General features: G+C 42.4%; 1 protein-coding gene across 1 annotated transcript in view; it reads right to left on the reverse strand.

Annotated features, from left to right (window-relative positions):
- Positions 1-22,466, reverse strand: part of DIP2A (disco interacting protein 2 homolog A) — a 311,461-nt gene that overhangs the window by 80,490 nt on the left and 208,505 nt on the right. The window contains exons 30-31 of the mRNA XM_053698887.1: positions 8,166-8,296; positions 7,919-8,087 (exon numbers count right to left, since the gene is read on the reverse strand). Of these exons, the coding sequence (XP_053554862.1) occupies positions 7,919-8,087; positions 8,166-8,296 (300 nt within the window). The remainder of the gene's footprint in view (positions 1-7,918; positions 8,088-8,165; positions 8,297-22,466) is intronic.

Genomic DNA, 22,466 nt, shown 5'->3' on the forward strand with positions numbered 1-22,466 from the left:
TTCCAGAAGCAAACAAAACCAAATAAAACACATCCCATCGGATCCAAACAAAATATAAGGTAACCCGGAGGTTAGTGCCCGAAAAGACACAGGCCTACCCGCAGGAGCAGCCAAACGGAGCCCTATCTTCCCCGAGCCCGAGGAACAAGGCGCTCTAAAATGGCATACGGAACAAAACTGGTTAACATGTGTCAACGAGGCCAGTCCGGATTCGTCACTGGACACAGAATCTGAAATCAAAATAGTCTCAGTATCAGAATCCTCCGTAACTGATCAGAAATTAGCACAGTCTTAGCATCAGAATTCTCCATAACTGGTAGATTATATATAAATATGGACTAAAGTAGTAAAACAAAAACGGCACCTGACATCCACAATGGCTGGGGCACTCACCTCCTCCTATGACCAGACCACTGCGGACTAGAATATTTCCTTCGCCACACGGTCGGGAATGCGGAAATGGAAAATGGAATGTAACGACGGCCGACATAAGGTGAACCGTACAGTCCAAAAAAGAGCGCACAACCAAAAGGCTGCGTCACTTCCAAAGGCCTCAATGTTCCAAACCATAAACCATAAACCATAAACATCACACATAAGCAGGTTGAATCACATAAACATGATTATAAACCCCCCTGTTCAATAACCTCCCTCAGGGGATATTAACCCTCGATTCCAAGATACTAAAAGAGACTCACTGAGACCCTTGTGATAAGATAGATCCACAAGGTGGTAGCCTCTCGGGAAAACATTCACATTACAGTACATTGAGAAATAAAGTAAAATGAAACAATCTTACCAGAATCAACGCCGTGGAACAGGAACACAGCCTTTCAGTAGCATTGCCTCCGCCATGAACTTGAGAGAAGAAAGCAGGCAGAGGAGCGAAGTTCGACAACGCTGATTGCTTGAGGAGCTGTTAACATGAGTCGGGAACGTTTCGCAGAAAGAATCTCCCTGCATTTCTGGACTCTAACTTTCATCCAAGCCCTCACTGAGAGACTGACAGGACTACTTAAAACTTTTGTCCCATGCCGAAGAGTACTACCCTCCATAAGAGACAAAAAACAAAAACAGAATTTATGTTTACCTGATAAATTTCTTTCTCCAACGGTGTGTCCGGTCCACGGCGTCATCCTTACTTGTGGGATATTCTCTTCCCCAACAGGAAATGGCAAAGAGCCCAGCAAAGCTGGTCACATGATCCCTCCTAGGCTCCGCCTACCCCAGTCATTCGACCGACGTTAAGGAGGAATATTTGCATAGGAGAAACCATATGGTACCGTGGTGACTGTAGTTAAAGAAAATAAAATATCAGACCTGATTAAAAAAACCAGGGCGGGCCGTGGACCGGACACACCGTTGGAGAAAGAAATTTATCAGGTAAACATAAATTCTGTTTTCTCCAACATAGGTGTGTCCGGTCCACGGCGTCATCCTTACTTGTGGGAACCAATACCAAAGCTTTAGGACACGGATGAAGGGAGGGAGCAAATCAGGTCACCTAAATGGAAGGCACCACGGCTTGCAAAACCTTTCTCCCAAAAATAGCCTCAGAAGAAGCAAAAGTATCAAACTTGTAAAATTTGGTAAAAGTGTGCAGTGAAGACCAAGTCGCTGCCCTACATATCTGATCAACAGAAGCCTCGTTCTTGAAGGCCCATGTGGAAGCCACAGCCCTAGTGGAATGAGCTGTGATTCTTTCGGGAGGCTGCCGTCCGGCAGTCTCGTAAGCCAATCTGATGATGCTTTTAATCCAAAAAGAGAGAGAGGTAGAAGTTGCCTTTTGACCTCTCCTTTTACCTGAATAAACAACAAACAAGGAAGATGTTTGTCTAAAATCCTTTGTAGCATCTAAATAGAATTTTAGAGCGCGAACAACATCCAAATTGTGCAACAAACGTTCCTTCTTTGAAACTGGTTTTGGACACAGAGAAGGTACGATAATCTCCTGGTTAATGTTTTTGTTAGAAACAACTTTTGGAAGAAAACCAGGTTTAGTACGTAAAACCACCTTATCTGCATGGAACACCAGATAAGGAGGAGAACACTGCAGAGCAGATAATTCTGAGACTCTTCTAGCAGAAGAAATCGCAACTAAAAACAAAACTTTCCAAGATAATAACTTAATATCAACGGAATGTAAGGGTTCAAACGGAACCCCCTGAAGAACTGAAAGAACTAAATTGAGACTCCAAGGAGGAGTCAAAGGTTTGTAAACAGGCTTGATTCTAACCAGAGCCTGAACAAAGGCTTGAACATCTGGCACAGCTGCCAGCTTTTTGTGAAGTAATACCGACAAGGCAGAAATCTGTCCCTTCAGGGAACTTGCAGATAATCCTTTTTCCAATCCTTCTTGAAGGAAGGATAGAATCCTAGGAATCTTAACCTTGTCCCAAGGGAATCCTTTAGATTCACACCAACAGATATATTTTTTCCAAATTTTGTGGTAAATCTTTCTAGTCACAGGCTTTCTGGCCTGAACAAGAGTATCGATAACAGAATCTGAGAATCCTCGCTTCGATAAAATCAAGCGTTCAATCTCCAAGCAGTCAGCTGGAGTGAAACCAGATTCAGATGTTCGAACGGACCCTGAACAAGAAGGTCTCGTCTCAAAGGTAGCTTCCAAGGTGGAGCCGATGACATATTCACCAGATCTGCATACCAAGTCCTGCGTGGCCACGCAGGAGCTATCAAGATCACCGACGCCCTCTCCTGCTTGATCCTGGCTATCAGCCTGGGGATGAGAGGAAATGGCGGGAACACATAAGCTAGTTTGAAGGTCCAAGGTGCCACTAGTGCATCCACTAGAGCCGCCTTGGGATCCCTGGATCTGGCCCCGTAGCAAGGAACTTTGAAGTTCTGACGAGAGGCCATCAGATCCATGTCTGGAATGCCCCACAGGTGAGTGACTTGGGCAAAGATTTCCGGATGGAGTTCCCACTCCCCCGGATGCAATGTCTGCCGACTCAGAAAATCCGCTTCCCAATTTTCCACTCCTGGGATGTGGATAGCAGACAGGTGGCAGGAGTGAGACTCCGCCCAAAGAATAATTTTGGTTACTTCTTCCATCGCTAGGGAACTCCTTGTTCCCCCCTGATGGTTGATGTACGCAACAGTCGTCATGTTGTCTGATTGAAACCGTATGAACCTGGTCCTCGCAAGCTGGGGCCAGGCCTGGAGAGCATTGAATATCACTCTCAGTTCCAGAATATTTATCGGAAGAAGAGATTCTTCCCGAGACCAAAGACCCTGAGCTTTCAGGGATCCCCAGACCGCGCCCCAGCCTATCAGACTGGCGTCGGTCGTGACAATGACCCACTCTGGTCTGTGGAACATCATCCCTTGAGACAGATTGTCCAGGGACAGCCACCAACGGAGTGAGTCTCTGGTCCTCTGATTTACTTGTATCTTCGGAGACAAGTCTGTATAGTCCCCATTCCACTGACTGAGCATGCACAGTTGTAATGGTCTTAGATGAATGCGCGCAAAAGGAACTATGTCCATCGCCGCCACCATCAACCCGATCACTTCCATGCACTGAGCTATGGAAGGAAGAGGAACGGAATGAAGTATCCGACAAGAGTCCAGAAGCTTTGTTTTTCTGGCCTCTGTTAGAAAGATCCTCATTTCTAAGGAGTCTATAATTGTTCCCAAGAAGGGAACCCTTGTTGACGGGGATAGAGAACTCTTTTCCACGTTCACTTTCCAGCCGTGAGATCTGAGAAAGGCCAGGACAATGTCCGTGTGAGCCTTTGCTTGAGGAAGGGACGACGCTTGAATCAGAATGTCGTCCAGGTAAGGTACTACTGCAATGCCCCTTGGTCTTAGCACCGCTAGAAGGGACCCTAGTACCTTTGTGAAAATCCTTGGAGCAGTGGCTAATCCGAAAGGAAGCGCCACGAACTGGTAATGTTTGTCCAGGAATGCAAACCTTAGGAACCGATGATGTTCCTTGTGGATAGGAATATGTAGATACGCATCCTTTAAATCCACCGTGGTCATGAATTGACCTTCCTGGATGGAAGGAAGGATAGTTCGAATGGTTTCCATCTTGAACGATGGGACCTTGAGAAATTTGTTTAAGATCTTGAGATCTAGGATTGGTCTGAACGTTCCCTCTTTTTTGGGAACTATGAACAGATTGGAGTAGAACCCCATCCCTTGTTCTCTTAATGGAACAGGATGAATCACTCCCATTTTTAACAGGTCTTCTACACAATGTAAGAACGCCTGTCTTTTTAAGTGGTCTGAAGACAACTGCGACCTGTGGAACCTCCCCCTTGGGGGAAGTCCCTTGAATTCCAGAAGATAACCCTGGGAGACTATTTCTAGCGCCCAAGGATCCAGAACATCTCTTGCCCAAGCCTGAGCGAAGAGAGAGAGTCTGCCCCCCACCAGATCCGGTCCCGGATCGGGGGCCAATATTTCATGCTGTCTTGGTAGCAGTGGCAGGTTTCTTGGCCTGCTTTCCCTTGTTCCAGCCTTGCATTGGTCTCCAAGCTGGCTTGGCCTGAGAAGTATTACCCTCTTGCTTAGAGGACGTAGCACCTTGGGCTGGTCCGTTTTTACGAAAGGGACGAAAATTAGGTCTATTTTTTGCCTTGAAAGGCCGATCCTGAGGAAGGGCGTGGCCCTTACCCCCAGTGATATCAGAGATAATCTCTTTCAAGTCAGGACCAAACAACGTTTTCCCCTTGAAAGGAATGTTTAGTAGCTTGTTCTTGGAAGACGCATCAGCCGACCAAGATTTCAACCAAAGCGCTCTGCGCGCCACAATAGCAAACCCAGAGTTCTTAGCCGCTAACTTAGCCAATTGCAAAGAGGCGTCTAGAGTGAAAGAATTAGCCAATTTGAGAGCATTGATTCTGTCCATAATCTCCTCATAAGGAGGAGAGTCACTATCGAGCACCTTAAGCAGTTCATCAAACCAGAAATATGCGGCAGTAGTGACAGGGACAATGCATGAAATGGGTTGTAGAAGGTAACCCTGCTGAACAAACATCTTTTTAAGCAAACCTTCTAATTTTTTATCCATAGGATCTTTGAAAGCACAACTATCCTCTATGGGAATAGTGGTGCGTTTGTTTAAAGTAGAAACCGCTCCCTCGACCTTGGGGACTGACTGCCATAAGTCCTTTCTGGGGTCGACCATAGGAAACAATTTTTTAAATATGGGGGGAGGGACGAAAGGAATACCGGGCCTTTCCCATTCTTTATTAACAATGTCCGCCACCCGCTTGGGTATAGGAAAAGCTTCTGGGAGCCCCGGCACCTCTAGGAACTTGTCCATTTTACATAGTTTCTCTGGGATGACTAAATTTTCACAATCATCCAGAGTGGATAATACCTCCTTAAGCAAAATGCGGAGATGTTCCAATTTAAATTTAAATGTAATCACATCAGATTCAGCCTGCTGAGAAATGTTCCCTAAATCAGTAATTTCTCCCTCAGACAAAACCTCCCTGGCCCCCTCAGATTGGGTTAGGGGCCCTTCAGAGATATTAATATCAGCGTCGTCATGCTCTTCAGTAACTAAAACAGAGCAGCCACGCTTACGCTGACAAGGGTTCATTTTGGCTAAAATGTTTTTGACAGAATTATCCATTACAGCCGTTAATTGTTGCATAGTAAGGAGTATTGGCGCGCTAGATGTACTAGGGGCCTCCTGAGTGGGCAAGACTCGTGTAGACGAAGGAGGGAATGATGCAGTACCATGCTTACTCCCCTCACTTGAGGAATCATCTTGGGCATCATTGTCATTATCACATAAATCACATTTATTTAAATGAATAGGAATTCTGGCTTCCCCACATTCAGAACACAGTCTATCTGGTAGGTCAGACATGTTAAACAGGCATAAACTTGATCAGAAAGTACAAAAAACGTTTTAAAATAAAACCGTTACTGTCACTTTAAATTTTAAACTGAACACACTTTATTACTGCAATTGCGAAAAAACATGAAGGAATTGTTCAAAATTCACCAAATTTTCACCACAGCGTCTTAAAGCCTTGAAAATATTGCACACCAATTTTGGAAGCTTTAACCCTTAAAATAACGGAACCGGAGCCGTTTTAAGCTTTAAACCCCTTTACAGTCCCTGGTATCTGCTTTGCTGAGACCCAACCAAACCCAAAGGGGAATACGATACCAAATGACGCCTTCAGAAGTCTTTTATAAGTATCAGAGCTCCTCTCACATGCGACTGCATGCCATGCCTCTCAAAAAACAAGTGCGCAACACCGGCGCGAAAATGAGACTCTGCCTATGCTTTGGGAAAGCCCCTAAAGAATAAGGTGTCTAAAACAGTGCCTGCCGATATTATTATATCAAAATACCCAGATAAAATGATTCCTCAAGGCTAAATATGTGTTAATAATCAATCGATTTAGCCCAGAAAAAGTCTACAGTTTAAATAAGCCCTTGTGAAGCCCTTATTTACAATCGTAATAAACATGGCTTACCGGATCCCATAGGGAAAATGACAGCTTCCAGCATTACATCGTCTTGTTAGAATGTGTCATACCTCAAGCAGCAAGGGACTGCAAACTGTTCCCCCAACTGAAGTTAATTGCTCTCAACAGTCCTGTGTGGAACAGCCATGGATTTTAGTTACGGTTGCTAAAATCATTTTCCTCATACAAACAGAATTCTTCATCTCTTTTCTGTTTCTGAGTAAATAGTACGTACCAGCACTATTTGAAAATAACAAACTCTTGATTGAATAATGAAAAACTACAGTTAAACACTAAAAAACTCTAAGCCATCTCCGTGGAGATGTTGCCTGTACAACGGCAAAGAGAATGACTGGGGTAGGCGGAGCCTAGGAGGGATCATGTGACCAGCTTTGCTGGGCTCTTTGCCATTTCCTGTTGGGGAAGAGAATATCCCACAAGTAAGGATGACGCCGTGGACCGGACACACCTATGTTGGAGAAAATTCTTACACTTCTCTGCCAACCTCCTAGGACGAAAGGCAAAGAATGACTGGGGGATGAGGGAGTGGGAGGAGTATTTAAGCCTTTGGCTGGGGTTTCTTTGCCTCCTCCTGGTGGCCAGGTTCTTATTTCCCAAAAGTAATGAATGCAGCTGTGGACTCTTTCCATTTAAGAAGAAAAAAGAGAAAAAAAAGAAGAAAAAAGGTAATTGTGGAAGAGAGGCATAGAACAAGGGTAAAGTAAAGTGAGAAATCAGGAAAGAAGGAACTGATGAAAATAAAAGCAAAAGAGGAAATATCTGCAAAGGGGAAAAAATCTGATATAGCTAAAAGGGATGTGGAAATCAACATTATTTTTTTAAAATTTTCCAAGATATTAATGAGAGAGGACTAATGGAAAGAGTGAATAAACAAATGAAAAAGGCAAATATAATGCAAACAAGTGCAAAATCAAGGGATAAAATGAGAAGAGCATGGAAGAGACAAAAGGCAGAAGTAAAGGGTACACAAATACGTGTGTAACCTGATCTAGAGAGCAAGAACGAGAGACGGACTGAGCAAGGACAGCTTTAGAAATATTACTAAGCCAACAAATCATACTATAAAACCTGTTAACATAGAAGATATATTACAACTTACCATATACTAAGCAAGGTGAGGTCACACACAGTGGATGTGAGGGAAGGGTTAAAAAGCAGTGAGGTGAGTAAAGAAAAAAGGGAAAAATGGATTCATGAAGACTGGTGTAGGGAAGATGAAAGTGAGGAACAGAGCACTTGTGGTAATACCAACGATGAGCAACAGAGGACAAGAAGAGAAATGCGCAACCAGAATAAAGAGAAATACAATAGTTATTGAAGTAAGCAAGGGCCGAGGAGTGAAAGAGAGAGAAAAAGATAATGGGAAAGAGAGGGCAGATAGACCAGGTGATCAAATGGAATAGAACAAAGAGACAGTTTTTAGACTGCCTGCTCCTCACCCGCAGGGTGCCTGTCTGGCAGCCAAGACCTCGAGTGCACATCTCCATTACAGAGTATGAACAGAACGTCACACGCACTTTGTGTTGACTGACAGCGCTCAGCCACAACGATGCATTAGTCTCTAGCTCCAAAGGTGGTACTAGGATGGACTGGTGTCCAGAATACACACTGTAAAAAAACAAGCATGTTACCATCATGCAAATATTTTTTTTTCCCATAATGCCAGAAACGCAAGCTATATATTACCTGCAGAGACACCAGAGAGCAAAGCCCAAGCCACAGTATGGATCTAGGCAGATGGCAATCTGACGAGAGGGATAAAGCTCACACTGAAGCTTAATGGATCGACATAAGGCACTGCACGCTGAGTGGGACATCTGGAGGAAAGGAAGGGCAGGGTGAGACAAAGGAGGGCAAGTTATGCTAACAGGAGGAGTAAATAAACAAGGTACAAAACAGAGAGGAGGCAAGCTTAAAGGGACACTGAACCCAAATTTTTTCTTTCGTGATTCAGACAGAGCATGAAATTTTAAGCAACTTTCTAATTTACTCCTATTATCAAATTTTCTTCATTCTCTTGGTATCTTTATTTGAAATGTAAGAATGTAAGTTTAGATGCAGGCCCATTTTTGGTGAACAACCTGGGTTGTTCTTGCTGATTGGTGGATAAATTCATCCACCAATAAAAAAAGTGTTGTCCACTTTTTCAAATAAAGATAGCAAGAGAACGAAGACAAATTGATAATAGGAGTAAATTAGAAAGTTGCTTAAAATTGCATGCTCTATCTGAATCACGAAAGAAAAAAATTTGGGTTCAGTGTCCCTTTAAAGAGAGCGCAAGAGGGAAAGAGAAGTGTCAAAAGAGAAACACATGAAGAAGAGGTGGGGACAGAAAAAAAACCAGGAGAGAGTTTTAGGCAGAATGATAGTAAGACATGAGAGAGAGAGAAACTGGAGCACAGTGTAGAAGATATGAGGAAGGGAAAGGGGAGAAATAGCAGAGCAGTGAAAAATTAAGGACAGAGGGAGAAGGGAAGTAATTAGATGACATAAGTGCAGGAGGATATGGAGACAAGAACAAGGATGCCACGGCAGGAGCAGAAAATCAATTACATGCCAAGCAAGACATCCAAAGGAAAGGAAGGGCAATTTGAGACATTGATGAACAAATAAAGTTTTCAGAATGGTGGAAGGAAAAGACCTTTAATTGAAGGAAATGGAGGGCAGAACAAGATATCTGAAGGTGGGAAATGAATGGTTCAATAACCCCCCCCCCCTTCAGAAAAGTAAAGATAATATAAAGACAGAAATGATTTGGTGGCACTAGCCTGTTTATAAGCGGTGTAACACTTGGTGGGGATGTAAGGGATTGAGGAGTGAGTGGGATGAAACCTTTTTATCTCAGTGTATATAGATGAGGCTGGCTATTTCCAGTTTTCTATGTATTCAGTTTGGCAAACTGCACATCTATCAACTCTGAATAAACTACATGCCCCACATTTGGCGGATTGAAACTATCCCACTAACTGGAATTCTTACTTCCGACGCACAAGCTTTTACACCAATACTTTACATTTATTTCTAAAAATAACCAAAAACCTAGACTTTTCTCTGCCAAAATATGCTTGGGCAAACAGTGGTCAATAGAGAAACTTAGTACTAGCAAAGAGACCAGGCAAGCTCAAAGTAATGCAAAATTTGAGTACATATATATCCAGGGACTAGGTAGAAAAAGAATCAAGAAAGCATAAATCTACCTCTACAGTATAACATGATTGTCACAGCAGCAATAAATAGGTAGACTAAAAACCAACTGATGCATTAAGAACCAGCATGCTAAGGGATGGATCACTGAAAATTGTTTACAATTATAGGTGTGTGTTACAAGATAATATGAGATTGCTTGACATATCCATTCAACTTCATATCACTTCTATAATAAAACATAATTTATTCTTACTTGACAATTTAATTTCTTTCTTGGTTTTAAAGAGTCCGCAAGATCTTTACTCTTGAAAATTACATCACCAGGAGGCAAAGACACCCCAACCAAAGCATAGGATCCCTTCCTATACTCCCCCAGTCATTCTGACGTGGAAATAAAGGAGAGATAGGAGAAACCTAGGGGTATAGAGGTGCCAGGAGTAAAGGAAAAAACGCTGCCTTAGAAAAATAAAAAAGGGCGGGTTCGTGGACTCTCCATGCCAGGAAAGAAAGAAATTTATTAGGTAAGCATACATTTTGTTTTCTTTCTAAAGGCATGGAGATTCCATGATTCCATTCATTACTGTTGGGAATCCAATACCCAAGCTAGAGAGGACACAGAATGGACGGGGAGGGAAAAAAAGGCAGGCAGACCTTAACTGAAGGCACCACCGCTTGAAGCACCTTCCTCTCAAAGGAAGCCTCAACTGAGGCAAAAACATCAAGGGCGCGATCAAATATATACGGCATAGGTTTCGGCGCAAGCGTGTGAACCCGCGCCACCCGTAATTTCACCTCGCACATTGGGATATTACATATACTGTGCCGGCATTTCCTAAATGGCGTAAGTCTGATAAACTAGCGATGTCCAGAAATAATCGTAAATACACATTTCTGGAGTCGCCAGTGACTTACGCCACTTTAGAAACTGCAGGAGCCTAAGAAAAGTAAAGAAAATAACAAATCTCCCGTAAAAGTCTAACATGCCTCCCAAAAAAAAGCCTGACATGTAAAACCCCTATTTATACTTAGTTGAATTTTATATTTTAATTAGTGTTAGTTTTAGTTACATTTAATAGTAACGTTAGTATTTTGTAAATTAGGTAATTTTAGGGGGTGTTAGGTTACGTTTATTGCGTTGTGGGCTATGGCGGTTTAGGGGTTAATAGACTTTATTAGTTATTGTGGTGTGGGATTGCGGTTGACAGGTAGATAGACATTGCGCATGTGTTAGGTGTTAGTTGATTTTTGCAGGCATTTTAGGGAGTTACGGTGCTTTTTTAGTCAGTGCAAGGGTTGCTGCGCCTGCAATTTGTGGCGAGATGACAATGGAGAAGATTTTCAGAATTCAGCACGCGTAAGTCCTTACGCTGTATATTGGATACCAAATTGCGCGTCTGTTCTATGTCAGTCTATGGTTAAAAAAATACGGGCAAAGGCTGAAATATACGCGCGTAACTTGTATGCTACGCCGTATATGCAATACCAAAATCGCGTAAAATCTGGCGTCGCCGGCTTTTGCGGGCGACGCTCTATATGTAATGGAGGCCTAAACTTGTAAAATTTAGAAAAAGTGTGCAAAGAGGACCAGGTAGCCGCTTTACAGATTTATTCCATAGAAGCTTCGTTCTTAAAAACCCAAGAAAAGGACACAGCACGGGTAGAGTGAGCCTTAAAGGGACAGTCCACACCAGAATTGTTGTTTAAAAAGATAGATAATCCCTTTATTACCCATTCCCCAGTTTTGTATAACCAACACAGTTATAATAATACACATTTTACCTCTGTAATTACCTTGTATCTAAGCCTCTGCAAACTGCCCCCTTTAATTCAGTTTTTTTTGACAGACTTGCATTTTAGCTAATCAGTGCTGACTCCTAGGTAACTTCACGTGCATGAGCTCAATGTTATCAATATGAAACACTTGAACTAATGCTCTCTAGTGGTAAAAAAAAAACTGTCAAAATGTATTCAGATTAGAGGCGGCCTTCAAGGTCTAAGAAATTAGCATATAAGCATACCTAGGTTTAGCTTTCAACTAAGAATACCAAGAGAACAAAGCAAAATTGGTGATAAACGTAAATTGGAAAGTTGTTTAAAATTACATGCCCTATTTGAATCATTAAAGTTTATTTTGGACTTGACTGTCCCTTTAATCCTTTCAGGAGGCTGCTGACCAGCTTCCTCATAAGCCAAACGAATGACACTCCTCAGCCAAAAGGAAAGAGTAGTCACAATGGCTTTTTGACCCTTGCGCTTACCAGTGTACACCACAAACAAGGATGAAGACTGTCTAAGATCCTTGGAAGCATGGAGATAGAATTTTAAGGCACGAACCACATCCAGATTTTGTAACAAACGCACCTTCTGAGAAGAAGGTTTAGGACAAAAAGAAGGAACCACAATGTCTTGGTTGATATTGAGGTCAGAGACCACCTTAGGAAGAAAACCCAACTTGGTTTGAAGAACAGCCTTATCCGCATGAAAGATCAGATTAGGAGGCTCACACTGTAATACAGATAAGTCTGAAAATCTGCGAGCAGAATAAATAGCCAACAAAAACAAAACTTTACAAGATAAGATATATGAACAGAATGCATAGGCTCAAACGGAGCTTGTTGAAGAACACAAAGAACTAGATTAAGGCTCCAAAAGGGAGAAACAGACTTAAAAACAGGCCTGATTCTAACCAGGGCCTGAACAAAGGACTGAACGTCCGGAAGATTAGCTAACTTCTTGTGTAGTCACACCGGAAGGGCAGAGATCTGTCCCTTGAGAGAACTAGCTGACAAACCATTCTCCAAACCTTCTTGGAGAAACAGAAGGATGTGAAGAACTCTCACCTTATGCCAAGGAAAACATTGACTCTCGCATCAGGATAGGCAGGTGCACCAGACCTTGTCACTGGCTTACGAGCCTGGTTCAGAGTATCAATGACACTATCCGAAAAACAATGTTTGACAGTACTAGGCATCCTCCACTCAGGAAATGTGGCAATTGAAGAGTGCGCAAGACTTCCTTCATAGCTAGGGAGCTCCGTGTTCCTCCCTGATAATTTATATAAGCCACAGATGTTATGTTGTCCAATTTAAATCTTATAAACCAGGCAGAACGAAGTTGGAGCCACGCTATCAGAGCATTGTAGATGGCTCTTAACTCCAGAATGTTTATGGGGAGGACAGATTCCTCCGGCGACCAGGTCCCCTGGACTCTCAGGGAACCCCAGACTGCACCCTAGCCCAGAAGGCTGGCATCCGTAGTCACAATCTCTCGCAGTGGTCTCGAAAAGCGCATGCCTTGGGACAGGTGATCCTGACAGAGCCACCAGGAGAGAGATTCTCTTGTTTGGTTGTCCAGGACGGTCTGCTAAGATAGGTTGGAAAGATCGCCGTTCCATTGTCTGAGCATACATAGTTGTAGAGGTCACAGATGGAAGCCAGCAAAAGGAATAATGTCCATGGCAGCCACCATGAGACCAACTACTTTCAAGGCATGCGCCACAGAGGGGCATGCATCTGCTTGAAGTGAGAGGCAAGACGAGAGAAGAACCAGGGAAATCTTGTCCATATTTATCTTTCACCCATGGACTCGAAGGAGAGACAAAAGAGTCCATGTGAGAACTTGCCAAAGAAAAAGATGGAACCTGAACCAAGATATAGTTCAGGTAAGGGGCCACTGCATTCCCTTGCGTCCTGGCCTCCGCCAAGAGAGCTCCCAGGACCTATGTAAAGATTCTGGGGGCTGTGTCCAGACCAAAAAGGTAGAGCTACAAATTGAAAATGTTGGTCTAGAAAGGCAAATCTCAAAAAATGAAAATGATCTCTGTGGATCGGCACATGAAGGTATGCATCTTGGACCAACGGGAGAATGAATCTAAATCTCCATCTTGAAGGACGGAACCTTGAGAAATTTGTCGAGACATTTGTAGAATCACAAAAAGCTTTGAATAAAACCCTAGGCCCCGCTCTGACGGAGGGATCGGGACGATCACTCCCAGGGAAGATAGGTCCTTTACACAATTTAGATTGGCTTCTCTCTTCACAAGGTTTGAAGAGAGTCGAGACAGAAGGAATCTGCCTCTTGGGGGGCAAGACTTAAACCCTATTCTGTACCCCTAGTACCCATGTCCAAACATCTTGGATCCAAGCATCCTGAAAGAAGGCTAGTCTGCCCCCTACATGATCCGGACCAGGATCGGGGGCCATCCCTTCATGCCGACTTATTGTCAGAGGAAGGTTTCTTGGACTGCTTGTTTCTGTTCCAAGTCTGGTTAGGCTTCCAGGAACTCTTGGGCTGATCCAACTTGGTGGAGGTCGAGGGCCTCTGTCCCATGGCAGAACGAAAGGAATGAAAATTGCCAGACTGTCGACCCTTGGATCTAGCCTTCTTGTCATGAGGAAGGAAGGCACCCTTACCGCCAGTAACCATAGAAATCATAGAATCCAGACCCAGACCAAATAAAGACTTTCCCCTTAAAGGACAAGGAGAGAAGTCTAGATTTAGAAACCATGTCCGTGGAGTCTTTGCCATCCTCCATGTTGCAAAGGCAAAGAATGACTAGGGGAGTATGGGAAGTGGAAGGAATCTTAAGCTTTGGCTGGGGTGTCTTTGCCTCCTCCTGGTGTTGAATTCCCAACAGTAATTAATGGAATTGTGGCCTCTCCATGCCTTTGGAAAGAAATTATGTTTCTATGACCACACAAAAAATATTTAATTTGATAGAAAATGTAATTTTGATTAACAACAACTTACTTGCGTGCTAAAATGAAGCTTCCATTTTTCTCAATGATATCATCAAATTCAGCCCCTTAAAATGATTGTGTCTATTGTTAAAAATATTGTCCTATTACATTGCTTTACATTTACAAATTAATTAGCTTCATGCAAAGTTATCACAGACCTAATTGCATGCATAGAAAATATTGGGACCGCAATTAGACAAACTGCTCATTTAGGTAGGGGATGATCCTTTCTTACTTACCAAATAATATTCTGTCGCTCCTCACTATAGCTGCTGTGGTTGTATCGGAGAGTAGAATCTGTCCTCCAGGAGCGTAATTGCAATGTCAGTGACGTTGCAGAATATGTCACTAGATAAATGCGCGTGTGGCTAACAGAAAATGAACTGCGCAGGTGTGGGTACTGCGTGCAACCAAGAAGGGCCGATGCATATAGAACCCAAGTTGCCCACTGTTAATGCACTATGCTAATGAGTCTCAAGGTGGGTTTGGAAATGGGCTGTTTTTCATATTCGTATAGCCGAGGATATAAAAAAGGAACAAAAAGGATAGTGGGGAAAGAGGCGCAAACTAAAACTGCCGCCATCAACCTAAATAATGGGTGGGTTAATGGACTCTCACAACCAAGAAAGAATTGAATTTATCAGCTAAGAAAAAATTATGCTTTTTTTCTTATGGTTGTGAGAGTCCAAGAGATCTTTACTCTTGGGAACCAATACCCAAGCTGAGAAGTCCACGCACATCGCGGGGGATAAAAGAAAAAACAAGGAAGGAACCTATTTACCAGGAACCACCGCCCGAAGGACCTTTTTGCCAAAAGCCGACTCTGTAGAGGAGAAAACATCAAAATGGTAACATTTTGTGAAAGTTTGTAGAGAAGACCACGTTGCAGCCCTGCAAATCTGGTCCACCAAAGCCTCATTTTTGAACACCCACAAAGTGGAACAAGAACGAGTAGAATGAGCCGTAATTCTTGCTGGCGGTTGCTGACCGCCTCCAAGTAAGTCATACGTATCAAACTCCTCAACCAAAACGACAAAAGATACTGAAAATAGCCTTCTGGCCCCTGCGTCGTCCAGAAAACAGTACATATAAACTTCAAGACTGACAAAATTCCTAGGCACTGTATTTCTCGTAATATCCTTCAGTCACCAATTGATAGAGGAGGCCTGGGACTACCCAATCTGAAATTATATTATGAGGCAGCAATGTTGACACATATATCCAACTGGTGAGGAATTGGTGAACTACCTAGATGGTATGAGATACAACAGGCAGCTCTCCCACACGATATCTACCTTCCAGATCTCATTTGGATCCCTCAGCATTATATAGCAACACTCCCTGTTACCAATGTAATTTTGATAGAATGTTTAAAGTCGTGGCATAAGCTTAGGTACTCCCCGCAGGTGGCCCCCCATCCCTCCCCAATCCACGGTATCAGGGGCCTAGTTCTAGGCCTCCCAGAGTCCAACCCTTTACAATGGGAAAACGCTGATCTCAGAGTCATTGGAGACCTAAATAACGGATCTAATTGGCTTACACATGCTGAAATACAGCTGCAATTTTGCATCCCTCTCAGATTACACTTTGAGCAATGCGTTTTCAATCTATTATACATAGTTGGGGATTTACTACCTTAGCACCGAGAGATATAACTATGTGGGAAATACAATAGAAATTGGGACAACAGGCCTTTGATAGATCATTACCAATGCCTACTAGATACTCTGACATTATGTAAGACGCACAATATTTTAGCTTGGGAGAGAGACCTCAAACTCACTATAGACCCCAAACGTTGGTCAATAGCTATTGAAGTGACTAAGTCTGCTATACACTGTATTACACTGTTTGAACTCTGCTACAAACTGCTGTCTAGATGGCATTGGGTACCTACTAGATTACATAGGGTCTCTAACACTATTTCCTATTTGTGCTGGAGGGGTTGCAGAGCTAGAGGTAATGACCTGCATATATGGTGGGACTGCCCCCATATACAATGTCTCTGGAGGGAGGTAATAGCCCTATGCTCGCAGATGGGACTCCCATCATTAAGTAGTCCAAAAATGTGTCTCTTACACTTAAAGCTAGATCAATTCCCAGAGATAGGAGCTGAAGGGACGCGCTCAGATGGTTTAAAAGTAGTAACCGGTGCGTTGTGGTTGTGTGTTAATCCACAATATGAAAAGTACCTGGGTTTAATCCAACTGGATAATGCTTACGATTTCAACCCCAGAGAATGTTAAGCCAAAATTATGGTAACGTACAAATCCCATGAAATTCTTCTTTAATATAAATGATGAGAAAAGGAAGGGGGAGGCCGCTCCTCTGGTTCCCGGTGTGTGGGACAATCTAAGAAATTAAAAAAAGAGAAAAGAGAGGGCGCCTCATAGTGTAAGTAAGTCCAAATATGACCGCTTATATGCAAGAGGGATGAGAGGCTTACCAGAATGTGTTGCACCGTACTCTTGACCGGTGCTTGTGGACGGGCTAGCACTTAGCAGTGGCTAGTACACTGAACGAACCCGTTGGTCGGCTGTGTTTCCAAACTCCTGGGCTCAATACCAGTTGTAGTTTCTCTGGCTTACTTTCAGCTGTGTTCCAGGGATAGCCACACCTATGGCTGTATGTTTAATATACCAATGCTCTCTAGTGAACAGATAAGACCAACTTCCGAAGAGTTCCAAATAAAAAAGAAACTTTATTTCTTGTATTGCAGCAACGCGTTTCTCGACCAAATAAACCGGTCGTTTCCTCAGGCAAATATAAGCACACCTGTATTTAACGTTGTTAATGTTAAAGCATATTATTCAGTTTATATTTGCCTCTGTAATCTGCTTCCTATGTAAAATGGAAAAATGTGTTCTAACTTGTCTAGTATTACAGTTTGCATTTGTTTTATGTACCCAAGTAATATATTGCCTTGAATATTAGAAAATATTTAAAAAAAAAAAAATGACAAAATTCCTTTATAGCTAAAATTTCAATGCCCTGACTACATTCAAACAGTCTTTTTAGGACACAAGGATGGAACAACAATCTCCTGATTAATATTTTCTGCAAAAACCACCTTAGTTAAAAACCCAAACACCGTACTTAAAACAGGCTTATCCTGATAAAACACCAAATAAGGTAGGTCACAAGACAATGTTGACAACTCAGAAACCCTTCGAGCTGAAGAGATTGCCAACAGGAAAATAAATTTCCAAACTATTAATTTAATATCCAAATAATGCATGGGTTCAAATGGAGGAGATTAAATGACTCTAAGAACCAAATTAAGACTTCAAGACTGGTCGAACTACAGGTCTGATTCTAACCAGAGCCTGAACAAAAGATTGACTATAGGTAATACAGGCCAACTTCCTGTGAAGTAAAACAGAAAGCCAAGATTTGGCTCTTAAGAGAACTGGCTGACCCTCCTGAAGGAACTGAAGAATACAAGGTAGTCTCAACAAATGCCAAGAAAATCTCTTACAGAACACCAAGAAAGATAAACCTTCCAAACCTTATGGTAAATTCTTGTAACTGGCTTGCATCCTGAATTAATGTATTTATCACAGTCAGAGAAGCCTCTCTGAAACAAAATCAACCATTCAATCTCCAAGCAGTCAAGTTGAGAGATTGCAGGTTTTGATAAAAGAATGGACCCTGGGGTTAGAAGGTCACTGAGGAAGACTCCACAGATTAGCACTGGACAGCCGTACTAGGTCGCCGTTCCAGGTCCTTTGAGGCCAAGTTGAGGCTATCAGAATAGCAGATACAGTCTCCTGCTTTATTTGCGCCACCACTCGAATGGTCAACTGATCGATTATCTCCTGGCTGAGAGACCACCCCGAGTGTAACCCCTGACGATCGACCCCTGGAATGTGAATGGCTGAGATGGTATATTGATGTACCTCTGCTCAAGACAAGATTCAAGACACTTCCTGCATCGCCAGGGAACTTTGAATGCCCCCTGATGATTTATATACACCACTATAGTTATGTTGTCTGACTGAAAACGGATAAATAGAAATGAGCGAAGTTTGGGCCATGCTTGCAAGGCATTGAAGATTGCCCTTTGCTGTAGAATATTAATAGGTAATGACACTTCTTGAGGGGCCCAAACAACCTGAGCCTTCAGATGACCCCAAACCTTTCCCCAACAAGATAGGCTGGCATCGGTGGTAAATATCTCCCATGATGGATGAAGAAACCCCAGACCACTAGATACTGGGCCGGGAGACATCCACAAAGAGAGAGAACGTCTGGTGACAAGATCTAAACTGATTACCTGAGACAGGTTGATCCCCATTCCACTGACTCAGCATTGAAAGCTGGAGAGGTTGCAAATGAAACAGTGCCAATGGTAGGGCATCTGATGCCGCTACTATGTGCCCCACAACCTCCATGCATTGAGCTACAGACAGGTAGATAAGAGATTGCAGATTCTAGAAAGCTGACGGAAGCTTGAGTCTGCGTTGGTCTGTCAGAACAAGTTTCATTTTCCGAAAATCTAGAATTTCTAAAAGACACCTACTTCTGACAAGTTTACGTTTATCTTCCAACCATTATTGTGAAGAAACTAAAGTAGTCTCTCTGTATGAGCGACTGCTAAAAGTAAAGATGGTGCCTGAACCAATATATCATCCAGGTCAGGATCCACGCCACACATTGAGCCTGAATCATAGAAAGAAGGGCTCTCCCTGAACCTTTGTAAATATTCTAGGAGCCGTGGCTAGGATGAAAGATAGAGCTGTAAACTGATAGTGCTCGTCTTGAAAGGTAATTCGTAGGAACTCGTAATGATCTTGATGGATTGGAATATGTAGCTATGCGTCTTTCAGGTCCACTGTGGACATAAATTGACCCTGAAGTACTAGAGGTAGAATTGATCTGATGGTCTCCATCTTGAAGGAAGGGATCTTTAAAAACTTGTTTAGCATCATCAGCTACAGGATGGGTCTGAAAGTCCCTTCCTTCTTTGGAACAATGAACAGGTTTGATTAAAACCCTGGGACTATCACTCTCATTTCCTCTAGGTCTTGCACTCCCTGAAAAAAAACCTCTCTCTTTTCCGGTCTGCTTGAAATGTGAGACAAGATGAATGGAGATGGTTTAGATCTGAAACCTATTCTGTAACCCTGTCAAATGATCTTTAGAACCCTAGGGTTAAGCCCACACATTCCGAAAAAGGCTTAGTCTGCCCCCTACTAGAGTAGAATCCGAATCGGGGGCTGCTACTTCATTCGGACTTGGACTCAACTACAAGCTTCTTTTTCTGCTTGGGTTTGCTCTCCATGTAGACTTGAAGGGTTTAGTCTTCTGGGAAGAAGATGAACCCTGGTTCTTGTTCTGGTGAAAGGAACGAAAATGAGCACCAGACTTTCTTTTAGGTCTAGATTTCTTATCCTAAGGTAAGAAAACTCCCTTGCCTCCTGTCATAGCAGAAATGATCGAGACTAAACCCGGACTGAATAGAATCTTGCCCTTAAAAGATAAAGACAATAGTCTGGATTTAGAAACCATGTCAGCTGACCAAGATTTTAACCAAAGTGCTCTATGCGACAAAACAGCAAGTGCCATATTTTTCACATTAATGCGAACGATCTGGAAGATAGCGTCACAGATTAAGGAATTTGCTGTCTTTAAAAAACTCATGGAGAACAAATAAAGTTATAAATATTCAAAATAAAAAAAAAACTTGTGCACAAACAAACCACACGGACAAAGCTTGACTGAAGCTGGCAGGCTGGTAAAGGGTATAACCTCTAAGTCAAAGACATTAGATGACATTTCATTCAATGTCTGCAGTGGCCTTAGCGAACTGGTACTTACAGACCCTGCAGACCTCCACACTGCTCCTCAATACATACTACAGTTACTCTTCGTCCTTAGCTGTAACCAACAGTGCAGGACCTTGATGGGCGAGTACACACTATGGCCAAACAGGAAGGGACAAAGGCACTGCCCCGTGACCCTGTCGTCTGCTTGTGACTAATACTCAAAACAAGCCTCACTACCCCCAGTATACCTCTATTCTAGGAACTTTCCATTGAGTGAAAAGATGTACTTGTTTGAAGAAATAATCTAATCATAAAACACCTCTATCCTTGCCCTCTCCTTGAAGAGGCAAAAAACTATTGGGAGGGAAAGTGACGTAGGAGGGATACTTAAGCTCTGGTGTGGGGTGTATTTGCCTCCTTCAGGTGGCCAGGTGATGTAACTGTTCCCACATAACTTTCAAAAGTGCGCATTTTACTATGGCGCCAAAAGGAAAATCACTTGAGTGGAAAATCACTTGAGTGAGTGCGCTGGGGCTTCTAAAGGTGGGGAGTGGAGCCCGGCAGCTATGCAGCTTGTAATATTTTATAAGTAATTTAGATGGCGCTAACAGCTGTGGGAAATACAAATATATTTGTATTACTTACATTTCAATTACTGCTAGGGAAGGAGGCAGTTAACATAGATTGGCTAGGTGGGACTAGTCTAGCGCTTCACACATAAGCATATTCAAAATGCAGCTTGTAATAGTTGCGTTGCCTTATCTCAGCTACAGTCTTAGGGAACTGGCTCCAATGACTCATGTACCGGGAGCACAAAAATTACTGCTGATTAAGCTCCTTTCCTGCACTGTACGGTATATACATGCTGCTGCTCAGCTTTAGTATAATGCAGCACATTGGAGAGGAAAATAAATCAGCAGCAGAGAAGCAGGAGGGTTTCTAACTTGCTTGCTGAAACTAGGAAGTAGCCTGCTAGGGAACCATGACAAAGGTGATGTCATGGAGTTGGCGTAATCCTGCCACATTGGTTTAACTGAGGTTGTGAGCTGCATCCTCCAATTGCCATCAAGCAGCCGGATGCTCTCTGTCACCCTGAACTGTGAGAGTTACACACAGGGATATGATAGTTCACCTGCAGGAAGCAAACTAGAAACCCAGCTCCAAAGCTAAGTAAAAAATGCTGTTTAATGTACATTGTGACTGTTCAGTATGGTAGAAGATATTTAGTAAAGCCAGAGTTATTCTATATTCAAAACTCCTAATGCCTTCCCTAAACTGTGTGCTTAAAACAAGAAAAGTAAATTATCTGGGTATCTCTTTTGTCAAAATAAACATATTATGCACATTTTTTTTTTTTTTTTTAAATCTAAAAATATCTTCAAGTTTAAATCATGGTCAGACTATCTGTCTATATATCTCTTCTCTATCTGTTCTCTCTATCTATATATTGTATATCTATATGTCTGTCTGGCTATATCTCTGTAATCTATCTGTTCTGTCTGTCCTCTCTGTCTATATATTTTATATCCATCTGACTGTTCAGTCTATATATTCTATATCTATATGTCCGTCTATATCTCTGTAATCTATCTGTTCTGTATGTTCTCCCTGTCTATTTATTTTATCTCTACCAATCTATCTGTTATTTTTGTTATTTCTGTCTGTTCTATGTATCTTTATGTTCTGTTTTATCTGTCTATATCTATCTAATCTATCTATAATCTTCATCTCTCTCTCTCTCTCTCTCTCTCTCTCTCTCTCTCTCTCTCTCTATATATATATATATATTTCTTCTGTTATGTGTGATCAGTCCACGGGTCATCATTACTTCTGGGATATAACTCCTCCCCAACAGGAAATGCAAGAGGATTCACCCAGCAGAGCTGCATATAGCTCCTCCCCTCTACGTCACTCCCAGTCATTCTCTTGCACCCAACGACTAGATAGGATGTGTGAGAGGACTATGGTGATTATACTTAGTTTTTATAACTTCAATCAAAAGTTTGTTATTTTACAATAGCACCGGAGCGTGTTATTGCCTCTCTGGCAGAGTTTGAAGAAGAATCTACCAGAGTTTTTTACTATGATTTTAACCGGAGTAGTTAAGATCATATTGCTGTTTCTCGGCCATCTGAGGGAGGTAAAAGCTTCAAATCAGGGGACAGCGGGCAGATGAATCTGCATTGAGGTATGTAGCAGTTTTTATTTTCTGAATGGAATTGATGAGAAAATCCTGCCATACCGTTATAATGACATGTATGTATACTCTACACTTCAGTATTCTGGGGATGGTACTTCACTGGAATTACTCTGTAAAAAAGTACATTAAACCT

This window comes from Bombina bombina, chromosome 1 (genome assembly GCF_027579735.1).
Source record: "Bombina bombina isolate aBomBom1 chromosome 1, aBomBom1.pri, whole genome shotgun sequence".
NCBI lineage: Eukaryota > Metazoa > Chordata > Amphibia > Anura > Bombinatoridae > Bombina > Bombina bombina.